Source organism: Cucurbita maxima, unplaced genomic scaffold (genome assembly GCF_002738345.1).
Source record: "Cucurbita maxima cultivar Rimu unplaced genomic scaffold, Cmax_1.0 Cma_Scf00018, whole genome shotgun sequence".
Classification (NCBI taxonomy): domain Eukaryota; kingdom Viridiplantae; phylum Streptophyta; class Magnoliopsida; order Cucurbitales; family Cucurbitaceae; genus Cucurbita; species Cucurbita maxima.
The window spans coordinates 1,923,600-1,946,934 of NW_019272034.1; the positions used below are offsets into that span (position 1 = coordinate 1,923,600).

A 23,335-nucleotide genomic window follows, 5' to 3' on the forward strand; every position below is an offset into this window, starting at 1 on the left:
TTTTTTTTTTTTTTTTTTTTTTTTTATAAATAAAAAACCTCAAAATCAAATAATTTTTATGTGAAAACCCCATTAATAAAACATGTATTAATTTTTACTCTCATTTTAATAATATTATTGATATCAACCTTTGTAACTTTTAATAATCTAAAGATAGAGATGTTTATGGGTTGAATGAAACCTTTCTTATCCTCCATTCTTATTATTGTCTTAGCCTTCTATATTCTTGCCTTCTATGTGGCTCGGGTTCCATAGGGTTTAGGGTTTAGGGTTTAGGGTTCGGGTTCCATGTCTAAGATACAGTAAAATAATTTTATTAGATCTAATAAGTATATTGTGTCCGAATTGAGAAATTCTATAGCTCGAATCTTGTGTCTAGTATTTAAGCATAATTCTGTCACCCATTCTTACTAAGAAACGGAAAGAAACGAAGGAGACTAAACAAGAACAAGAGGGATCCACCGAAGAAGATACTTCTCCTTCCCTTTTTTCGGAAGAAAAGGAGGCTCCTGACAAAATGGAATGAAAAAACAAATGATGAATTTCACTTTAAAAGGACATGCTATTAAAAGATTAAAAGACCATCACTAAAGGATGCAACATGGTCATATTACCTATGTTCCTTGCTTCTTAAGAGTCAAAATATTCCCACAAACCAACACGAGTTCTTCCAACATATTTTTTCATCGACATAGTCACATTTCCAACGTTCCTCACTAAAAAATGTGACATGGCCACATTACTTTCGTCCTTCACTTCTTGAGAGTGAAAACTATCTTCACAAACCAACACGAGTCATTCCAAAATATCTTGTTCTCACTCTCAAGTGCGGTTTAAGAAAATTCTTAAAGAAGTCTTACACAAAGTAAAACACACTTAACTATGTTGTTTTAAAGAATTTATTTTGAATATTCTGTTAGGAATCACTGAGTCTCCACAATAGTACGATTTTATCTACTCATGACTTTATTTTGGACTTTCCTAAAAAGCCTCGACTTCCCTAAAAAGCCTCATGTAAATGGAGATGTAATGGTACTTATAAACTCATGATCATTTCTTAAATTAGTCAAGGTGGTCTCCCTCCTTACAATCCTCAACATGTTCGGTGTAACTTCAAAAAAATATTAATGATGTAGGTGTAAAAAAGTTCAAGAAGGCAATGGAGTGAGGCAAACTTGAATTCCATACTTGGGCTGTATGGTGAGAACAACAACAGGAGCATGGCGATAAGTGTCGGAAATAGTGAAGCTGAACTTGGAGAGTAACATAGCCAATATGATCTTAGCTTCCATCAACGCGAACCCCTGCCCGATGCAGGTCCTTGGTCCGCTAGAAAATGGAAGGAACCGCCCACCACTGAATGCTTTCGACTCAAACCTCTCTGGGTTGAACTCGTTTGCGTCTTTTCCCCACAGCTCCTCGCTGTGATGAATTGCAAGCACTGGTATCCATACCGATAGCCCTTTCGGGATCTCTAAATCTCCTACTTTTATGTCCTTGAACACTATTCTTGGTAGCACTGTGGCCGGTGGGTAAAGCCTTAGGGACTCGTTTATCACCATGTTCAGCTGCAACGACACCAAAATCAATATAAGTGTTAAGTGTTGGATGATAAAAGTCCCACATCGGCTAATTTAGGGAATGATCATAGGTTTATAATAAAAAAATACTCTCTCCATTGGCATGAGACTTTTTGGGAAGCCCAAAGCAAAGTCATGAGAGCTTGTAGACAATATCATACCATTGTGGAGAGTTATGTTCGTCTAACATGGTATCAGAGTCATGCCCTAAACTTAGTTGTGCCAATAGATTGGTAAATCCTCAAATGTCGAACGAAGGACTCCAAAAAAAAAGAAGTCGAGCCTTGATTAAGGGGGAGTACTTTGTTCGAGGGGGAGGTGTTGGATGATGAAAGTCCCACATCGGCTAATTTAGGGAATGATCATGGGTTTATAATCTAAGAATACTCTCTCCATTGGTATGACTAAAGACCTCGTACCAATGGAGACCATCCCAACAATCTACAATCCTCTCCTCAAACAAAGTACACTGTATAGTTTCATCTAAGACCTATAGAGCCCTCGAACAGCCTCCCCTCAATTGAGGCTCGACACTTGACTACACATTCGAGGTCTTGACTCTTCATTCGAGGTTCACAACTTGTTTGTTCGAGGATTTTATTGACATAACTAAGTTGGGGGATGACTCTGATATCATGTTAGGAACCACAACTCTCCATAATGGTATTAAGTCTTTGTGGTTTTGCTTTTAGTTTCCCCATGATCAAATCTCTGGGACTCCTCTCCCCAACAATGTTCAACAACTCATTAGTTGGCTTACCAAAGTGAGCTTAGGGAGATGTTCGACCGAGGGAGGTCGGCCATTGCAAACTTGGGCTACTTCAGCACGAGTCTTGTGTTGCCAAGAAGGGTTAGTAGCCAGCAACATGATGGTCCAGCTGAGCAAAAGAGAAGTGGTATCATGGCCAGCAAAGAAGAAAGTCTTGCATTCATCCATTACGAGCTGCAAGTCTAAGCTGAATCCATCGTCTCTCTTTCTCTGCATCTCCTTCAATAGCATTCCCAACAAATCGCTTCCATATCCACTGCTTCTTCCAATCTCCACGCCCTCTTTTCTGCTTCCAATGATCTCCATTAACATCCTCTCCACCTCCATTTTTAGTGCCTTTATTTTTCTGTTGTATTTACTCGGAAAAAACCTGTACCAAATGGAATAATCCATGAGTTTAACACACTTGACTTAACAAAACATCTCTCCTCAACATTTGATAGCTCATACCCTTAACTTATCCATGTTAATAGAATTCTTAAATGTCGAACAAATAGGTTGTAAGCCTCGAATAGGTAGTCAAAAGGGTGTACTTTGTTTGAGGACTCCAGAAAAATGAGTCGAGCCTCGATTAAGGGTAAGTTATTCAACCTCAGAGGAGGCTCTATGGTGTACTTTGTTCAAATTGAGAATTGTTGAGAATTATTGGGAGGGAGTCCCACGTTGGTTAATTATGAGTTTATAAGTAAGTAATACATCTCCGCCTTTTGGAGAAACCAAAAGCAAAATCACTCGAGTTTATGCACGAAATGGACAATATCTAACACCCTACTTGCATCTATAAAAGAATTGAAATTTTTGGTTTAGAAAAGCGCACCGGCTACCGGGGATGCAGAGGTGGCGGCTGGCTTGTGCGCAGAGGTGTTGAAGCTGAGTGAGCATATCAAAGATTTGGATGCCTTTGTCGGAGCTTGTGTCGAACGCAGTCCGGGAAATGATGTCGGCGGTGAGGCGTTTCATGCAATCAGCAATTTCGAACACGCTCTGGCCCTCCTCCAATTGGGTCTCCAAGGATTGGATCATTTTGTTGGTGCATTCCACCATCAACCCCGCGTAGCTCTATTCATCATATTACAAAGAAAAAAAATATATATAGTACGAAATGTGTTGGATGAAACGTTAATTCATGAGTTTATAATCCAGGAATACTATCTGTATTGATATGAAACCTTTTTGAGCAAGCTCAAATCAAAGTCATGAGAGTTTATTCTTAATATCATATTATTGTGGAGAGTTGTGTTCATCTAACAAAATATTTCAAGTTTGAATATGAACCTTCAGCCTTTCCCCCCTAAACGCAGGTGAAACCAAGTGACGTTGGTGATGCCAAGCTTCTCCATTTGCCATCAACAATCCGTTCCCTATGAAGTGTTTGGTCCCTTGCCTTTGCATCCATGACCTCCCACACACATTGCTGCTCTTCCCCAATATTTCCTTCACCAACTCCATCTCCGTCAAACACAGCCTCGGCTCCATCCCGTTCCAATATATAAACCTCTTTCCTGAATAAGTTTAAGTTCATGGGTCATGGGTCAATTGGAGTGAAAGCTCTCTGTTTATAATTATTTACCTAATCAAATAAATTACAAAATAAAATGAACAATAAATAAATGTCAAATATGATATCTAAACCGTAACAAAAGGTTCATAACAAATATTTGTCTAACAAAGACCCAAATATGATACTTATACGGTAATGAAAGGCTAAATATCCTCAATCATATTAGATATTTTACTGTAACCATAATTCAGGGTCCAAATATGATATCTATATGGTAATGAAAGACTAAATATCTTCAATTATACTAGATATTTTACTATAACCATAATTCAGGGTCCGAATATGATACATATACTGTAATGAAAGGCTAAATATCCTCAATCATATTAGATATTTTACTGTAACCATAATTCAGGGTCCAAATATGATACATATACGGTAATGAAAAGCTAAACCTCCTTACCATAATTCATGGACTAAATATCTTCAACTCAATAGTCTAACAAATGAATCATGTACTCTTTTAAACAGGATTAAAGCGTTAGTCATACCGTATTGCTTTGTCCATGCAGAATAATAGGGTAACAAACGATCAACGATGTCGTGACTGGTGGAGCTCATGTCATTAGCCATGGATTCCTTCACAAGCTCTACAACATCGAGGATGTTTCCGGTGAAGGGTCGTGGGTCAGGGCCATAAACGCCTTGCTTGGCCATCCTCTTCCTGATTCTTCTAGGGGTAAGCCAGTAGAAAGAGAGAGTATCATATGCAATCTTTGCAAAGGATGAAACAAAGATAGCTAAAAGAGTTGCTAGAAAGATCATAATCGCCATGGCAGATGAGATTAAGGTTTTTTTAGAGAGAGAAAGAGAGGTGGATGGTTTGAATGGATGATGGAAGAAAGGGTATTTATAACGGCCAACTCAGTTACCTTTTAAAACATTTTCAGGCTGTTCTTCAGCACCATGCATGGGATTTGGTTTTTTCTGGATTTTTGAGGAAAATAAATTATGATTTTCATGGTTTTTTGGCTTAAAATATGGAAATTAAACGGTAAGGAATTAAATTGCAAAACGTTATACAGACTTGCATGTGCACGATGTCATTCAAATGTAACACGTTGCAAAATAGTTTCATCGAAATAATGTCGATTCAACTAAATGAAACAATATTGTTTCGGTGAAATATATTTATAAATTTTAAATGTCAAATGCCGTTGTTTCAAGCATGTTTTTCTTCTCTCTTTATCATCTTTTCTTTCGCTTCTTTTGGTTGTTCCCAAACCCGTCGTTGTTGTCTCCCATGTGTCATTGGTTACCTTCTTGTTGTTGATTGTCTTATTGTTATCGCAAGCTGTAATTGATACTTCCTCTGGTTTTAGGGTCGTTAATACTAAAAGAGATTAGTTTACTATTGATAGTTGTTGAGACTAGTTTTATAAACGCTAAAATGTTAACAAATTAGATAATTGACCTTTATTAACGGTCGATAAATATCAAATTTGTAGTTGTGGTCGGTTGAGTTTTGAATCGAAGGCGAGCTTTTCAAAAAAGAAAAAGCTATAAAAAAAGTTCAAACTTCTTTTCCATTTCCTTTTACACAATGTGTAATAGGAAATAGAGAGATTTGAATAATGAATGCATAAAAATTTTAAATCAGTAGAATTTTTCATTTTTGAAATTAAAAAAGATGGCTAAATTAATTTTTAAAAAAAAATACCTATCAAAAAAATACAAAACTATTTAAAAAATATCTTTCGTACAACATTTTAAAAATGTTGATAAACTTTTCTAAATAATATGTAGATAAGGATCACTAGATCATAACGTCATCTAAATATTTAACGAATTAAGAGAAGAAGCTCTTTAAGCATCGTAAAACTTAAATATTAGAGAAATCATATGTGCTTTAAATTCTATAAGAGCAATAACGATATAATTTTCATTCTAACGCACAATGATTAATCGTAAAAGTTTGTAAATTAAAATTTCAATTTAACCTAAGAGTTCAAATACTGGTAGGGTTTAGCTATTCCTTTCATCCAAAGATCAATCAACATATAGATCCTAATTCCTAAACATGCCTTTTAATTTCAATTTAACCTAACAGTCAACAGCATTATAAAAAAGTGGTCTAAATATTGTACTATGTTTGTCTCTAGATTTTTAGAAGATACCAAGATGTCCATCAATATGTTTCTTGTAACACTTGAATTTTCGTGTTTGTATCTAATAAACATTCTCTATTTCGAAAAGTACGAAAAGCAAAACATGTGAAATAGCAAACCGACATAAAGGGACCAATTAAGCGCACCGAATTTGTCATATGTTACAAATTAAGATTGAGCTCCCAATTGACCAAATGCATTCATAATAATGCATGTAACCCTAACCGAAAGCAATCTAAGATTTGTTCTTTGACTTGTGTTTCTCACCAAAAAGCATCTCTACCTATAAAGCAAATACCTCATAACAATGCCTCTTTTTTGTCTCAAGAATCTAAAATAGGAAGATCTTTGGCTATCTTTCAATAACGTTGATGCTCAACGTTGTTGGGACAACGTTGAAGTCTTATGAATATCATCAACTTTGATGAATTTTTGTAATTCAAATGGTCATGTATGGCGGAAAGAAATGGGAAATGGGAGCAAAACATTTTTTGAGTGAAAAAGATGGAAGATTTGTCAACAAAGGAGAGGAAAAGAAAGGTTAAGATCAGGAGATTTTGTTCTGCAGACGCGTGGGAAAAAGCGAAGCTTCATGGATGTTCATAGCTTTATATAAACCAAAAGGGTTTTGTGAGGCAGGACCCATTTTTTTGACTTCGATTCATTTTGGTTCATATCTTATGAAATACTAAATGTTTCGATGCAACGATCTTTGTTAAACTTTTGAATGTACGAGAGACATGGCGAGTTTTGGTAAACGCTAATGAAAGATACAGATCACATGGGGCATAACTCGCATAGAGTTATTCAAACCTTCATGAGTTGCATGATTTCAAGTTCCACTTATTGATAGCCCAACAAACCATGGGTGCCATAGAAGACAGAAAGGAAATGAAATGAAATTAGCCCCTCCATATTACAGTTAATATCTAGTGCTCTAGAGGGTAGATAAAGTGGCTTGTTAGCAAGACAACTGAATTTGACAAAAGGGTCTTCCTTTAATCCATGTCCGTTGCCCACTTAAGTCAACAAGGATTGTCCCTTCTGCAGTAGTGGGAGTGCACTCTACAAGCATAAGCTTTATGGGTAGTTGGGCACTCTACAAGCATAAGCTTTATGGGTAGTTGGGTAGTTGAGGGTGTTGAGGATTATTGGAAGGAACCGTCTTTTTATGGCTAGTTGAGGGTGTTGAAGATTATTGGAAGGAACAGTCTCATGTTGGCTAATTAAGGGCAATATCGTGGGTTTATAAGTAAGAAATACTATCTCCATCAGTATGAGATATTTTGGGAAAACTAGAAACAAATTCATGAGTGCTTATGTTCGAAGTAGACAATATCATACCATTATAGAAATTTTTGGTTCCTAACTTCGTATCAAAGTCATGTCCTTAACTTATCCATGTCAATAGAATCCTCAAGTGTCGAATAAAAAAATTGTGAGTCACAAAGGTTAGTCAAAGCGACTTAAGTATCGAACAAAGGATGTGCTTTGTTCGAAGGCTCCAAGAGAATGAGGCCTCAGAGAAAGCTTTATGGTGTACTTTGTTCGAGGGAAGGATTGTTGAGGATTATTGGGAAGAGTAGTCTCACATCAGCTAATTGAGGGGTAAATCATGAATTTGAAAGTAAGGAACATTATCTCCATTGGTATGAGGTCTTTTGAAAAAATCAAATGCAAAGCCATGAAGACTTGTACTCCAAGTGGACAATATCATACTATTGTGTAGAGGTTCGTGATTCTTAACAGAAACTTCATAGTAACCCTATGATGTTATCACACAACTAATAGCAGCTTCATATGATGTTCAAGAGAGTCTAAGAATGTATTTGGAGCTTAAAAAAGAAGCATATTTTGGAGACTAATTTTAGAGAATTGAAGATTTGGCATGAGGACCCTAGAAGAAGGGTTTGAGACACTCTTAGGGCGTCTCAACGCCAATGCTTCAACTTAGCCCATAGCCCAATCCATTTGGGCCCTTTAAATACATTATTTAAGGGTGATATGGGGAACTATTAGATTGAAAAATAATGACAAGAAGTGGACACAATACCTTGGAAGCTCCCCATTTCCAAACCAAAGCCACCCATCATTCATCAATTCTCCTTGGCCGATTCAAAACCTGGAAATTTCACCCATCAAAGAATATTTCAAAGTCAAAAAAAGGGAGACAAGTCTTCTCTCAACTGCTAAAAAGAAAGAACAAAAACATATGAGAATCTGTAAAAATGGTAAACAGGTTCATCATTTTCCCTATAAAAATATATGAAATGCAGCAACCAACAGCAAAACAGTACCTCATTCAAGAGCTTCTCACAGAAAAACAGGCAGCAAAAAAGAATCTTCAATTGAGTTTCTTCAATCGTGGGAAGGAAACTGGATACTCTACTGGGAAGGAATAGATATTTGAAGCCTTCCAAGTTCAAGGCCCTTGCTAATATGGCCATTTCTAGGACTGCCATCCTCAAGAATCAGCACCAATCTCGCTGCTCTCTTGCCCAGCCTGACGTTCTTCAGCTCTTCAACCTTGCTTTCCAACAACGCGCTCAGCTTAGAGTAATTTGTTTATCTATCTCTATGCTCTATCAGCTCAGCTTCTTTCCTGTCTTCGTATGAGTATAATTTGCATGCTAAGCTTGATTGAGGGGATGCCCTGGTGAAGTGAAGGAGGCAGTATCGAGTCTGATCCTTGAGGCTTCAAGGTGCAGAGAGTTTCCAGAACTTCAGGAGATTCGTCGGATTTCAAAGTTGAAATTTGGGAGAGTTAATAGCTAAAGTCCACTGCTAGCAAATATTATCCTCTTTGGCCTTTTCCTTTTGACATGGGATCTCACAATCCACCCCCTTCGAGACCTAGCGTCCTCGCTGGCACACCACTCGGTGCCTAGCTCTGATACCATGTGTAATACAGGCCTAAGCCCACTGCTAAGGTGAGGTTGATATTAACTGCAAGAACAGAATTAGTTGCCTGCACATATCACTTACTAACCACAACTTCCATGTTACAGATGATCCAAAAGTTTTCAACAAGACAGCCCAGCCCAGAAACTAAGCTGAAAGTGCTGAAGGAAATTGCTTTTGAGAACAGCATCACTCTGCATTTAGAAAAATCACCTACAGTAATCATCAAGGTAAGGAATGTTTCTACTTTTGAAGTATATTTTTAGTAAAATTCATCGGTTAACTGCAGGAAAAGCTAAACCAGAAGCTGGAAGCCAAGAAATCAGCAAACTTGGATAATCCTGAAGTCATAAACACCACGGATAATGTATATGAGGTTATTATAAGTGACGAATCAGTATCAGAATTAGTGAGAGAAAAGAAGTTTAAAGACGTAGCTAGTGCAGCTCAAGACGCCTTCCAAGCAACAAAAGCTGAAATCGAGTTTTCGAGGTCTAAATCACAGGATATCGATATAGATCATGAAGATGGGTCTTATTTTCACAAAAATGAAAAAGCCTCAAATATGGATAGTTCTCACAAATCCAAGCTTAATGCAGAAGAAGCTAGCATACCTTCCAGTAAGATTGACCATTCAGACGATTTTAGTTTTGAAAATACTCATCTTGTTGAACTTGAAAGCTGCAGTTCAGAATATAAATACATAAAAGAAAGGAATCAAGAAGAATCACCAGCAGAACCTGCCAAAGAAAATATGTCATCTGTTCCAAATTTGGATTCAGATATTAGCAATCTCAAGGAGAGATCATCAAATTCAAATTCAAATACAATCTTCCACAATGAACCAGGAAATGACAGGGTAATCAGTAAAGAAGAGTTTGCCAGTAAAAGTGAAATTTCAGATGAGGATATCAGAGCTCATGCATTGAAGTAAATTTCAAGGGGATTTTGCTGAAATCCAGGCTGGTCACATCTATATTGGAAGCAAACATGAGGTGAAACTCATGAACCCAGCATACAAACAATAGCTTCTAATTTTGCTAGACTAGACCTGTAAACTTCATTATTGTTTCAAGATTTCTTTTTGAGTACCTGTGTAAGAGTGTAACCGTAACAGCCCAAGCCCACCGCTAGCACATATTGTCCTCTTCGGGCTTTTCCTTCTGGATTTCTCATCAAGGTTTTAAAACATGTCTGGTAGGGAAAGGTTTCTACACTCTTGTAAAGAAGGTTTCGTTCCCCTCTCCCACCGATATGGGATCTCATAGTAACTAATGCTAGGATAAGAAGTAAATCGACATTTTTGTGAACATCTCAACTAGCTGAGTAATATTCAAGTTAGTGAAACTCAAACCTTATACTGACAAAATCCATGTTGCCCAACATCAAGCTTCATCGACCCAGACTTGTTAAAACTACGATAAATATCTCACTACAGCTATGCATAAAACAACAGGTTTGCACATTCACTATGAACAAACTTTTCGATGGGAAATGAGAATTGCAGATGGCTTACATAACCAACAAAATATACAATAAAAGAGTCATTCATAGATTATAATATTACTTCATAACATACGAGAAAGGACATCAAAACAGCCGTAGGATTCAAGAATAGTCACAATCTAAGAGCACACTATCAAAAAATTTCCGAAACTTTTTACATTTGAGATTAAGCCAGGCTGCCTCCACCCTGCTGCCACAAATTGATGATGTCAGTTGCCTGATTTAGAAGGATAATCATCTGCTTTTGAGAAATCCAGGGCTTGCTCTCAAGTAAAACTTTGAGCTCTTCCCATGCATCTTTCCTAGGCCAGAAGTAGTACGGGCTAAGAGGAATAGTTCCATGACCAGGAATCATCTGATCAAGTCCAATGCCAATGTTCTTCTCCATCCATATGAACTTCAGAACAAGCCGTGGCTTTTCCATTGGTTTCACAACCACTCCAAGTTTCTACAACATCGAAAAAACAATGAATGTTTAATCTGTGAAACGAGGCCTTCCTGATAAATCTATTTTGCACGACATTTCATTTAAATAAGCAAAAGGATACTATAAAATCAAACAACCATAAAAATGTACTCGAATTCAACACTAAAACATCAAGATCCAACCATAAACTAATGCTCAAGACAACCATAAAAATGAGCATTCACAAAAGTAACCACATCCCAATTTCCATCACAATTCATCCCAAACATCTAACCAAAAACCTAAAAGAAATAGAAATTCGACCAGCAAGAGGTATTAATTCATTATTTATACAATTTTAAGGTTCAATTTAATGAAACCAACATTTAAATGTTAACTTTACCTCAAACATCGTACGACAGAGTGATAACTGTTCTTCTTCCATATGTTCATTTCATATTTCTTTATCTTTCAGGTATTCATGGAAATCGACATCAACATTCTCATCAGAACTTATCTTCAATGTTACTCACGAAATGTTAAGCCTCATTTGATTACCATTTAGATAGTTGCTGATTTTTTTGTTCTAAAAATTAAGTTTAGAAACTCTACTCCCTACACATGTGTTTCATAGCTTTCAAAATTCAAGTAAAATTTGAAAACTTGCTGCATAGATAATAATGCTACTCGATGACCAAAATATAATGAACAATTCATAGCCACATAGTAAGTAATTGGGTCTGAAAATTAACGGAACAAGCATATGAGAGAGAGAGAGAGAGAGAGAGAGAGAGAGAGACCTCCTTATCAGGCGAGGACTCTGAAAGGGAATCATCAGCAACAGGCGATTCTGAATCAGCTTGAACAGCGTCAGCGGCCGCAGCAGAAGCAGAGACTTGGAGGGTTTTGAAGCTTTGGCGCCTCAACTTCAATCCAGAAACAGAATAGACGTCGGCAATGCAGGAAGAAATCGAAGATGAGGGAGAGGAGAGAGCGTTGGTTCTTTGCTTCAAAGCAAAAGGGACTTGATGGGGTTTAGAAGTGGCGTTGTGGGAAGAGAAAGTGGAGGTATTAAGACAGAAATTGACGTTGGGCTGGAGCTGAACAGCCATGGATAACATCATAGCCACCGTCTTTCGAGATAGAGAGAATTCAAGAGGAAGACGAAGCCGAACTATGCTCTTCTACAGAAATAAGCTTGAAGTTGAAGATAAGACGGGTCGGGTCGGGTCGGGTCGGACAAACAATTTCAAAACCAATTCAGTTTAGTAAGGCCCAAGCCCATACCAAAGGATTAGTTGGGCCCAAAATTCACCTTCGAAAAAAACCCTGGAATCCCATGATCTTCCATAATAATAAATATTTAAAATAAATTAAAAAAAAATGATATTTTTAATTGAATTATGAACTAATTATGAGAATTGTAATATTATGGATTCAAATTCTAATTTGTTTAAATTTTGAATCAAATCCATAGAGCAATGAAAATTATGACCACCTTTCAAAGCACTTTTTGAGTATTAGCTTCCCATTGAGTCATTGCTATAATAGAAAAAATGGGAGGCTATATTGTGACAACAAAATAGCTTATTTGTAAATAATGGGTCTTCAAAAGTGAAAAAATGGGCAGAAACCGAAGCCACCATTAATAAAATAAGGAAATACGATATTATCATTATATAGTTTGATGATCATAATGACATAAGTAGACTCTCCAGGACACGACGACAGCCTACACAATCCCCACCTGGGAATTATTATTATTCGCAAAAGGAAACAACAGAACAGAGCACAACAGAACAGAACACGACTACCCCGAAGATACTATAGTAATTAAAAGATAAAACGCAGCAAAAGTTGAAACAACGTAACTACTACTACTACTACTTCCCAACTTCCTCGTCCGCCTCGTCCTCTCTCCAACAGCATTTCATGAGGATTGACCTTGGAGATGACGCATAATCTCCTCTATTCTTAAAGCTCTGATAGATGACGGATCCATTTTCCTCGAGCATTTCACAGCTCTTCTCTCCACCCTCGTACCCCTTCAGATCCAGGCACAGTAAATCTTTCAGATTCTCACCCACGACATCTGAGTGGAGGGCAACAGAGAAATCAGATGGCTGGAAGCATGCCAGCACCCTCCCAATCAGCTTACACAGGTCCACGTCGTCCAATTCATAACCTGCTGCTTCAAAGCTTGCATAGCTAAACCCTTCTTCTGGAGTTACATGGATGGTAGACTCTGCATCTCCTTCAATGGCATTCATGGAATACCCACATGGGTCGAACTCGAAGTCACATATTTCAGATTTCGGAAGGATCTTCCTGATACCGGAGTTTTCAGTCATTGTAGCAGCAGAACTTGTGTCTGTTTTGAAGAAGACAGACGCCTTCTCCTTGTCTAAGCCAGTCATGCACATCTCCAGAGTATAGACGGGAGGATTGTTGCTTCGGCTACCCATTTTGGCACAGGCAGAGTAAACGTGCCATTTCCTTGTCTCATCAGGACTTCCCATCACATATGCAGAGCCACGGAGGCCAAGCTTGGTCAAATAGCCATCAAGCACACCAACTTCCTCAGAGAAGCTGCGATGGGGAAAAGACTGGGCACCAGGAAAGATAAAGCTCCCACGAGTGTACCTCACAGATTTCACATGAAGGGATAGGGAATCAGCCAACTTTATCAGAGCCGGAATAGACAGAAGCAGCTTAGTAGTGCCGCAAGTTTTGATGATGAACTTGTATGGGTATACAAAGAGGCTCGACTCCGAAAGGACATATGAATCAAGATAGTCATTGGACAAAGAGTCAACAATGGTACACTCAGCTAATGTCAGAATTTCATCTAGTTGTGCCTTGGACAAAGCACGAAGGCCCATGCCCCTTGGGTCGGCAAAAATGCCAGGCTCAAAGAATGATACTTCAAGCCTCTTTTCATAGCCTTCAAATCCGATTGCAGAGGTTGGAAACGTCATCTTTTCTTAAAAGGAAGGTAATAATGTTGAGAGATTGAACGAGAGAACGAGGAAAGTAGAGAGTACTAAAGAAAAAAGACACAGCAAAAATAATAGAAAACTAAGGATCTCGGGGCGCAGGTCAAACGGGATTCAGCAAAACTCAGGATGGCTTACGAACGCACTGCAGAAGAAGAAAAGATCAGTTACCAGCCAGCCCATTGATGATAGACTAGAATTAAAAAAAAAACACGGCAGTGTAGAAAGTAGGAACGTACGTTGGAGTAGGCAGCAGATCTGAACTTCTTGATTCCACCGTGTGGTCTAACGTCTTCAATGCTGTATCCGAGGGGAGCTTCGTAGAACAGGGATTTACTACTACTACTACTACTACTACTAGACTTCTTCTTACCACCTTTTGACTCCATTAAATCATTCGCTGCCAAAAGATCACACACAAAAATGAAATCAGAGAACTCCCAACCTTAAAGAGAAGATGACTGTATAAAAGAACACTCAACACAGTTCATAGACAGAACACTGATTCACTAACAGAGCATAAGGAAATAAGTTGGATTCGTTTTTTTAAAAAAAAACAAAGGCAATCTAAATGAAGAACACAGTAGTATCAAAAGCCAACGAAGGAGACAATCAAAGAATCATTGTTAAGGCAAACATAGTTTTCAAGGAAAAAGTTAAATAAATAAAAACAATAGAGTACACATCTACAATCATGGAAAATACTGCTTTATGAAAAGCAGAAGTAAACAATTTAAAAAGCAAAATGTTCAACAAACCCCGGGCAAGAAAAATTGAGTGAAATTCCTTTCTATTATTGATCCATTATTAAAAGCAAAACTGGAGTCCTTTCTTTCTTTATTCCGAAAAAAGTATCCATTTTTTAACCGTAGCCCTCGTTATCTTCGCCATGCAATCGCCACCAAAGACGACTCCCAAAAAGTTGCAGAAAGAGAAAAAGAATACCCTAGAAACCAAATAATTTACGCCAAATAAAAAAGGGCTTTTCTTTCAACATTTTCTGAAATCGATTGAGCAATCGGATATACAACACGAAGAAACCTTCAAACAACGGAAAACGAATACAAATCGAAATCAAGAACAAGTAAAAGGGCTGTACATAAACAAATACAAATTACAAGCAAAGATTTGATTATATTCCCAGAAATCAAAGACTGAAGTCGGAATCAATCATTATAAACATCATCAAAAGAAAAAAAAAAGAAAAAAAACATCACATTTGGAAGAGAGAGACAGAACGTACCAATGAATACAAATGTTAAAATCCGGCGCAACAGTTAACACCGAGAAATCCTTTACTTTTTACCTTCTTCAACCAAACCCTAATATCCAAACGAAATTGGAATCAGAAAAAAGAAATCCAAAAATCCAGAATTACACAGAGAATGAACAAAATAAATGATAGGCCAAAAGAGATCACAAACAAATCAAACGCAAACAACAACCTTACCGATGAAAAGAATTAGCGGCGGAGAACGAAACCGGAAGAATCCCTAAAATAAACTTGCAAGCAAGGGCAGAGAGCGAAAGGAAACAAAATTCGATAGAGAGAGAGAAACGATGAGAATTCGAGGGGCCGCAAACCGTTTGCGTTTCTGTGAGGTCTTCAATAGCGAAGAGGAACTTATATAGCAGACCATAGCGGAAAAACCACGCGGTTTGGGATTTATTACGGTTTTGCCCTATATTCTCTCATCCCTTAATTCCATAACTTAGCTCTGTGAAATGACAGCGCAGCCCTTTTCTCTGGATTTAAAAAAATATTATTGAAATTTGATTTAAATTTTAATTTAATTCTCGAAGCTTTAAAAAATCTCTCTCTCTTATGTTTCTACCCTCTTTAAAAAATAAATTATTAAATAAATATTATAAAGACAATACAAATATTTGTTGTTATAATTTGACTTGAAAAATTAAACAGAAAAAGGGATTTTTAAGGAAAAAAAAACAGAAAATAATGAGAAGGATAGGGGAAAAGATTTATACAGCCTGGATTTGCAGATAATAGGCTAAATGTAATAATAATAAAAATAAAATAACTTTATGGCAACTTGCAAATCAAGAGTATTGTCTTCAAAAAACCAATAAATTTGAGCCGCTTAATTAATAAAATATATTTTGAACATAAAGAAAAAAATTGTAAATTATATAAAAAAAATTTCTTGAATTATTTTTAAATTTTAAATATTTATTAGACATAAAATTAAAACATCATAATATATTAAACTATTCTAAATTGAAAATTAAACGGGAAAATAAATTTTATAGATTTAATTTAAAGAAAATAAATATCAAATTAAAAATGAAAACTAACTTATTTTTTTAATTTGAGATTCAAATTGGACCAACACAATGCATTTGTTTTACTATAAATAATAATAAATAATAAATAATAAATTTTATTCTCTATAAACGTAGGTGGCTTAATGTCAAAGCCGGAAGGAATTCTTATCACGTGATTCCAACTCTATCGCGTTGCATTTTTTTTTTAATTTAGTTTCTCACGTGCGACTCAACACGCACAACTGCCTATAGGGTTATTTTCGACTTTACACATGCCAAATAGATTGGAGATCAAGTAACGGAACTATCCATGCGTTTATTTATTTAATATTTTTTTTCTTACTCTTTATTATTATAATCTTTTAAATTTCAGTGAAAGTGAGCATAATTCCTCTAATGTACCTATAAAGTTTATATACTTTAATTTTGCCTCATTTCATTTATATATTATAATCTTAGCGTCGAGTAAATATTAAATTTTTAGAACAATTTCTAACCATAAAAAAAGAATAGATCGTTATTTTTTAATTTTATTATTTCAACTTATTTCGTACATTTTAATATATTTTTTTGTATTTAGTCCTAATAATTAAAAGGGTTGGATGACAAACTCACCCACCATAATAACACAACGAATATAATAAAATTTCCATAAAATTTTATTAATTTCTGACATTATTCGAATTGCTTCTATTTTAAAATAGGAAATAATATTATTAAAAGGCTGCAATAATTATTTTGTCGTTTTATAGTTTTTAGACCATTTTCCAAAATGGCTGCATTCGGACGACATAATTAAAAATTATAACAAACTTTGTAAAATATTTAATAATTTTATACATAATAAATCTTTTAAAAAAATATGAAATAAGACAACCATGAATTAAATATAAATTAAAAGTGAGAGATTCATCATATATAAAATAAAAGAAATTTAAAACTATTAAATATGATAAATAAATAAATAAATAAATAAAAGTAAGTAATGGGTAAATTAGTAAAAATGAGTGAAGTATGATTTAAATATATAATATTTATTAAATGAAGAATTAATGGATATAACGTCATTGGTCCACGTGTACAGAATTAGTTGAATACAAGGCTGAGGAGGAGCCACGTCTGATGGACCCCTCCGTTTGTTTTACCTTTCGCCATCGTGTCCATAACTGACCAATCAGAAGCAAGAAAACTAAACACAGCTAGCAATTTTCAGCCGTTAATTTATTCTTTTGTCAGTGCCGAATTTAACCCTAAATTTTTGTCCTGGTCTCCTCGTATGAGTAGGGAGTTCATCGTAATTTATCCAGCTCTTTCTCACAAGTCCACATCTGTATAGTACTCCTCCCCCTGCCTTATCCCTGCCATAGGAATCTTTTATTATTCATATTCCTTTATCTTATATCTCCACCTTGTTTTTTAATTTAAGGAATTCCCTTTATAATGTGTGAAAAATAGAGGAGACGATAATTAATCTATATTTAAGAGTCGGAATGGTAGGATTAGAAGAAGAAGAAGAAGAAGACGGTATTTAAGAGTCGGATAATTAATCTATATTTAAGAGTCGGAACGGTAGGATCATAATCCACCCCTTTGGGGCCCGACGTCCTTACTGGCACTTATCTCCATTACTAAATAATGTTTCGTTCTCCTCTCCAACAAAATATGAGATCTCACAGATATGCTCCAAATATTTACCATATCGTAAAGAATATTTTTTAAAGTAATAAAAGGATGCCAAATAAAATAAAAAGAAAAGTAGAGAGAGAGAGAGTCAAAACGGCTGTGTGGAGCATCGACTAATATGGCAATGGAAGAACTAAAGTTGAAAACGCAACAAAAATTGAGAAATTCAGGACGGAGGGTCGTTTTAGAGTCCACTTTATTTAGCAGTGTTAGGTTCTGATTGGTGGGCGATTGGTTACGGGTCCACAATATCACGTGTTTGTGATCGTATTCTAGTCAAGAACTCCATTTTTCCACGGTGTGCGTGAAATTAAACCCGAATCCAAACATGACCTACTTTCCTTTTAGTCAAATCCTGTCGTATTTGTGCTCTGTCTGCCCATACCGATTCGGTCTCGTCGGTCTGGTAGTCATGTTTGAACAACATGAATTTTCTTTTTACAAAAATGTTTACCTAATTCTAAGTATATATATATAATAATTTTTTTTAAAAAAAATAGTATCATAGTTTAAGTATGGAGATGTTCCTTTGCCCTGCCAGGCCGGTGGGCTCAAGGACGGGATTCTATTCTCTGTCTCCCACGAGGTCAAAACAATAGATTTTGAGGTTAATTATGGTGGTAATGCATTATGTTTGTCTGTGTATTAGATTTTTTTTATACATTTTTCTAAAAAATAAGAATGATATTGTAAAATGAAAATTATAATTTCCTTTTTATCTTTGAAAAAATCCTTCTCTCATCTCTATAAAAATAAATAAGATAAGAAATTTCAAAAGAATGCGAATAAAAAATGAGGTGGAAATAGGGATAGAAAAAGTTTAAACTTTTATAATTGTATTTAATAATATTTAAATTTTTAACAAACAATGTTTAATAATTATTTTATCTTAAAAGTTAAAGTACAGTTACTATTTTTAATCCTAATCTATTTCAATAAACATTATTAAACAATTAATTAAATGTTTAACTTTTATATGTTAGACAGAATTATTAACAAAATAAAACAAATATGAACATTTGTGGAAAAGAAAGTTTAAATTTTTTTTGAAAATGTAAATGAGATTTAAACCTTCCAAATAAATATATATATATTTTTAACGGGTTGCTACAAACATGTTATACTATTTATATTTGTTTGGAAAAAAAATTATCGGCAGAATTGCAATTGAAAATAGTAAAGAGAGATTCACAATCTAAACGCTCAAATTTAAATAAATAAAAGTAAATTTGCATTATAAACAACCATATTTTAATAAATAAATAAATAAAAGTTATAATAAAAAAGAATTTATTTGCGGAATAAACTTGCAAGCATTTTTAAAATTAAAGTTGAAAAATGACACGAGTTTAAATTTTAAAAATAAATTAATTAAGATACTACTATCTTTTCCAGACCAAAAACATAACTATCATTTTCTAAATTAAAACTTAAAATCTTATCCCAATATTATATCTTGAATTAAATAATTCAGCTCCAACTTTCCACTTACCTTCTTAGCTATTACAGCTAGTTCTTTTTTCCCTCCTCTATCAATAATTAATAAACAAAAAGTTGTCATATGGTTGATGATCCTACCCTATGTTGTCAAATTAATGTTTAAATTAACGCAATACTAAAGAGCTGTATGAATATATGTTTTTTTTTTTTTTTTTCTTTGTAAAAGCAATTGAAGGTGGGGTTGAATCTAAGTTTTAATACGAGCATGACGAACAAAATTATAAGCAAAAGAAATTAAACAATTCAACTAATTTGCAACTATCGAATGAAAAATCATATACTCCAAGACTGGTGAAGAACTTACAAGTAATGGATGGCGCACCTGCAGAAAACCATGAAGCATTGTTCTCCCAGTCGCCTATGACTTGCCCGAGCGGTGGCAATAGCTATGACAGAGCTCTAATGGCAGGAAGAGATGGTTAGCTTGAGTTACTACTTCATTTAAATATATCGATGAACATTTATTTTAAATTTTAAAAATAAATCACACGGACCTGGTCGATCTGGATGACATAAGATGTATGGTGAATCGACAAGCAAATTAATACGACAAACCGTCCTTCATAGGCACATTATGTCAATGTAACTTGAAACAAGCTCAATAGAGAGGAAGGTCTAGGAATCAGAGACAAGATGGAAAAATCAACACGGCATTACTAATGGAGATAGTGAAGCTTTGGTGGTTCAAGAACGGCTAGTCTTTGTTTGTAGGTCAGATCTTAAACAAACTTATTATCAACCCAGGCTCCCTATCAACCAGCTATCTGTATAATTAGTCGTCAGTTCCGAAGTAACGATCACCAAACTCACCCATACCAGGTATGACACGATATTCTTCGTTCAATCCAGCATCGATCTCAGAAGTGACAATTTTCAAGGATGGGAATCGTTTGCAAACACAGTGAATCCCCTCGGGAGCCTGGACTCGAAAGGAGTTATACTGACATCAGTGTTGGCAGTTGCAAACATTTTAATTAGTTTTAACCAATTTGGATGGCATAAAATAACTCACAGAGATCAAGTTGAGGAATATAATGTGCGATTCTGGAACACCCTTCTGTATTAGTAGATCAATTGCTTGATTAGCTGAGTTGCCTGCAAAGATCACAAAAATAAAGTTTTAAACAGAACTTATTGGTTATGGATAAAAGTACAAGAGAACAAGAGTATGAGAAATCTTCAGACAGAAAATGAAAAGCAATATTCAAGAATTTATAACGAATTTGGGAATATCAGATAAGAGTTATTAGTAATATCTCGATTTAAATACTATTTTGATCCTTGTAAAGATTTTGATTCATTTCAGTCTTTGTACCTTTAAAACGCTCATTTTGGTCCTGTATTTTCAATTTCATCACTGCTTTTTACGGGAATATATGGCCTGACCGAAATGCTCGCATCTTCTCATATAAGCAACAAGCATCCTTTCTTTTATAGACTCTACTTTGCCTTTGCTTTGCTTTAACCTGGAATCATTTATCCCCCCTGTTTGTAACTACAATCTACCGACCCCCTTATCTCATTGGAGGTGTTTTCTGTAATCATACACAGATAGGGCATCCTTTCATAAACTATATCATAATCGATGGAATAATTTCAGTTTGGTCCCTATACTTTTAAGATGTGGCCAATTTGGTCATTGTTTACAAAAGGCAAACATAAATTTTATACACAATGGGAATTTCTAATACAAATTTATGGGTTGCAAAAAATTTAGCAAGTTTAAGTATCATACTATAATGAGATAAAAATGAAAATGAAAATGAGGACTATCTTCTAAAAAGTACGAGAGTCAAAATAGACATTTTGATAATGAACAAAAGTTGGAAGTATAGGAACCAAATTCAACGTTTTAAATGTACAAAGACAAAAATGAACCAAAAGTTAAAAGTATCAAAATAATATTTAAATCTAATATAACCAATAAATAAAATAAAAAGATTATAGAGCTGTCAGTATCTCAAAGGCCACTTCATTAGGCTAACAAACATTGAGAATCAACATACTGATGCAACTTGGATTTTCAAAGTCGTGCTGCAATTGTCAAATCTAAATATCACCAAAGTTAACTTATTGTTGTATGACAGACTGACTAATGGTGAGTAAAAGGCATCCAAACTAATAATATAGTCATAATGATATTATTACCAGTAGCGAGAACAGGATCTAGGAGTAGGACATGTCGCTCTGATATATCATTGGGTAATTTCTGGTATATCAGCTGTTTAGTTTGGACAAAAAATAGAAATTACAATGTTAATATAACCCCAAAAATGACAAAGAAAGCACAGATCAAGCTCCAACAAACTCTATAGTTCAAAAGTAACATTCTAATTTCACCTGCATCCCATTATCTCCCTCACGGTGAATCAGAATCTTCCCAATTTTTATCCCTTTGCAACATGCTCGCAATGCATTTTCCATGCTTTCACCACTAAATCATTAGATTGCGGATAAGTGTCAACAATGAGAAGAACCTTCTTATGCGGATAAGTGTCAACAATGAGAAGAACCTTCTTATCAAGTCTTGGCTAAACATATCTCATAATATCCTCGAAGTTGGTAAAAAAATGATCACAACCACAGATGTAATCAGCAAGTTCATCTCAGACAAATTCTAGTTGCCATTATTCAGACAGCAAGTATGATATATAGTCATGTCAAACTTACCTTCGAATGATAGATACCCCACATAGTTTTTTGCAGAAATCAACCCCAGTGTATACAGATGCTAAGATCAAAAGCATGCATTCATTCTTTATCAGTATCCAGAACGCAAGCAAAAACTCACGGCAAGAGAAATGAGTTCACTGCACAAATAAGTAAGCACAAGACTCGTTACTTCCCTAACTCACCAGTTGGAGTGACCACTTGTTTTTCAGTAAATGGCAAATGGCCAAGGCCATGCTCCACAACCTGAGAATCAAAAGAACAAAATCTATGACGATGTAGAGATTGTGACTTTACTGACACAATTAAACTAGCATTTGAGCCTGTAGAAGAAAGTACCAGACGAATAAGTCTATCTGAGTAGAACACAAAATTGTGCTTTGAAATGTCCTGGTCTCGAATTAATGTATGCATACCTCTTATCTGGAACATTCAGTTACCAACATGAAATTATCGAGAGTAACATCTCAAATGAGAACAGGAACAATTATTATATCTTTAGCCACTTGTCTGAAACATTATTTGGTAAACCTCTCAACCAGTGACAAGACAAGATCGACAAGTTCATTTCTCAAGCAACAAATCACATCTCCCTTACGCATATCTTTTAACTGCTTTCTTTTTCCTAAAAAATAAGAACCTTGAGTCTACTGTTGTAGAATTCTCTGCATTCGTCTTCACATTATTTCCAGCTCAAGGCTAATAAATTGTAACTATGTGGACAGACAACTGAAGGTAAATATTTTACCCTAGTTGGCTGGTCCTTTAAGGAAAAACGGGGAACATAACGTATCAATTTCAGGGAATTTCTATTAGAAACTGTACTACCTGAAATGTTGACTGAATGACAGTAACATTGGGGTATATTTTGCAAAGGTCATGCTGGCCTAATTTTGTATGGATGTGTTGCACAATCAAATCAATTGCAACATGGTTCTCACCCCCACGTGGTATGATCACATCAGCATACTTCTTTGACGGAAGAACAAAATCATCAAAAGCAGGTTTTACAAACTTTGCATACTGCAAAAATAGAACAAAGGAATTACCACCGAGTATTTGATGAAGTTAATAACAAATGTCAATGGTATGCCAGTTAGATGTTGCATAATGAAGTATTGTTATTCTCGCTATAAAATTCGTAAGCAAACTATAAGAATTGATCAGCCCATAAAAACAAAAGCAAACCCTTCCAACACTACAACTATGCCCCTTTTAGTAACAGCTCTGAACGAGAAACAAGGCTGTGATCTTATTGAATATATGACCAAGTAAGTCATTGCAATAATAATTCTGTCGGTAAGGTTAGGTTGAGGTTCTTTTTCAGCTATTCAGACATAAACTTTATTAATGTACCATACACTGGGGGGGG

At 35.4% G+C, this 23,335-nt stretch overlaps 4 protein-coding genes across 6 annotated transcripts in view; all 4 read right to left on the reverse strand.

Annotated features, from left to right (window-relative positions):
• Positions 1-1,082: 1,082 nt before the first annotated feature.
• On the reverse strand, positions 1,083-4,798 carry LOC111492562 (cytokinin hydroxylase-like). The gene is made up of 5 exons (XM_023141897.1): positions 4,402-4,798; positions 3,625-3,851; positions 3,167-3,408; positions 2,341-2,719; positions 1,083-1,568 (listed from the first exon to the last, which is right to left on the reverse strand). Exons 1-5 carry the CDS (start codon positions 4,682-4,684, stop codon positions 1,149-1,151), a joined length of 1,551 nt encoding a protein of 516 aa, XP_022997665.1. The 5' UTR covers positions 4,685-4,798; the 3' UTR covers positions 1,083-1,148.
• A 5,602-nt stretch (positions 4,799-10,400) lies between these two features.
• Positions 10,401-12,030, reverse strand: LOC111492568 (30S ribosomal protein 3, chloroplastic-like). Its single transcript, XM_023141908.1, has 2 exons — positions 11,632-12,030; positions 10,401-10,873 (listed from the first exon to the last, which is right to left on the reverse strand). The coding sequence occupies exons 1-2, from the start codon at positions 11,953-11,955 to the stop codon at positions 10,592-10,594; spliced, it is 606 nt and encodes a 201-aa protein (XP_022997676.1). The 5' UTR covers positions 11,956-12,030; the 3' UTR covers positions 10,401-10,591.
• A 450-nt stretch (positions 12,031-12,480) lies between these two features.
• Positions 12,481-15,440, reverse strand: LOC111492585 (S-adenosylmethionine decarboxylase proenzyme-like). Of its 2 annotated transcripts, XM_023141932.1 has the most exons (4): positions 15,278-15,440; positions 15,071-15,149; positions 14,067-14,227; positions 12,481-13,972 (listed from the first exon to the last, which is right to left on the reverse strand). In XM_023141932.1, the coding sequence occupies exon 4, from the start codon at positions 13,807-13,809 to the stop codon at positions 12,715-12,717; it is 1,095 nt and encodes a 364-aa protein (XP_022997700.1). In that variant the 5' UTR covers positions 13,810-13,972; positions 14,067-14,227; positions 15,071-15,149; positions 15,278-15,440; the 3' UTR covers positions 12,481-12,714. The 2 variants fall into 2 exon arrangements, with proteins under 2 accessions (XP_022997700.1, XP_022997701.1); XM_023141933.1 differs by lacking the exon at positions 15,071-15,149.
• A 4,375-nt stretch (positions 15,441-19,815) lies between these two features.
• Positions 19,816-23,335, reverse strand: part of LOC111492583 (uridine kinase-like protein 2, chloroplastic) — an 18,001-nt gene continuing 14,481 nt past the window's right edge. Inside the window, exons 7-14 of one of the 2 annotated variants that reach the window (XM_023141930.1) lie at positions 22,792-22,986; positions 22,303-22,386; positions 22,149-22,209; positions 21,964-22,024; positions 21,634-21,727; positions 21,442-21,514; positions 20,306-20,388; positions 19,816-20,212 (exon numbers count right to left, since the gene is read on the reverse strand). In XM_023141930.1, the coding sequence (XP_022997698.1) occupies positions 20,066-20,212; positions 20,306-20,388; positions 21,442-21,514; positions 21,634-21,727; positions 21,964-22,024; positions 22,149-22,209; positions 22,303-22,386; positions 22,792-22,986 (798 nt within the window). In that variant the 3' untranslated portion in view covers positions 19,816-20,065. Of the gene's footprint in view, positions 20,213-20,305; positions 20,389-20,618; positions 20,829-21,441; positions 21,515-21,633; positions 21,728-21,963; positions 22,025-22,148; positions 22,210-22,302; positions 22,387-22,791; positions 22,987-23,335 lie in introns of those variants that run through there. The other variant, XM_023141931.1, reaches the window with a different exon arrangement.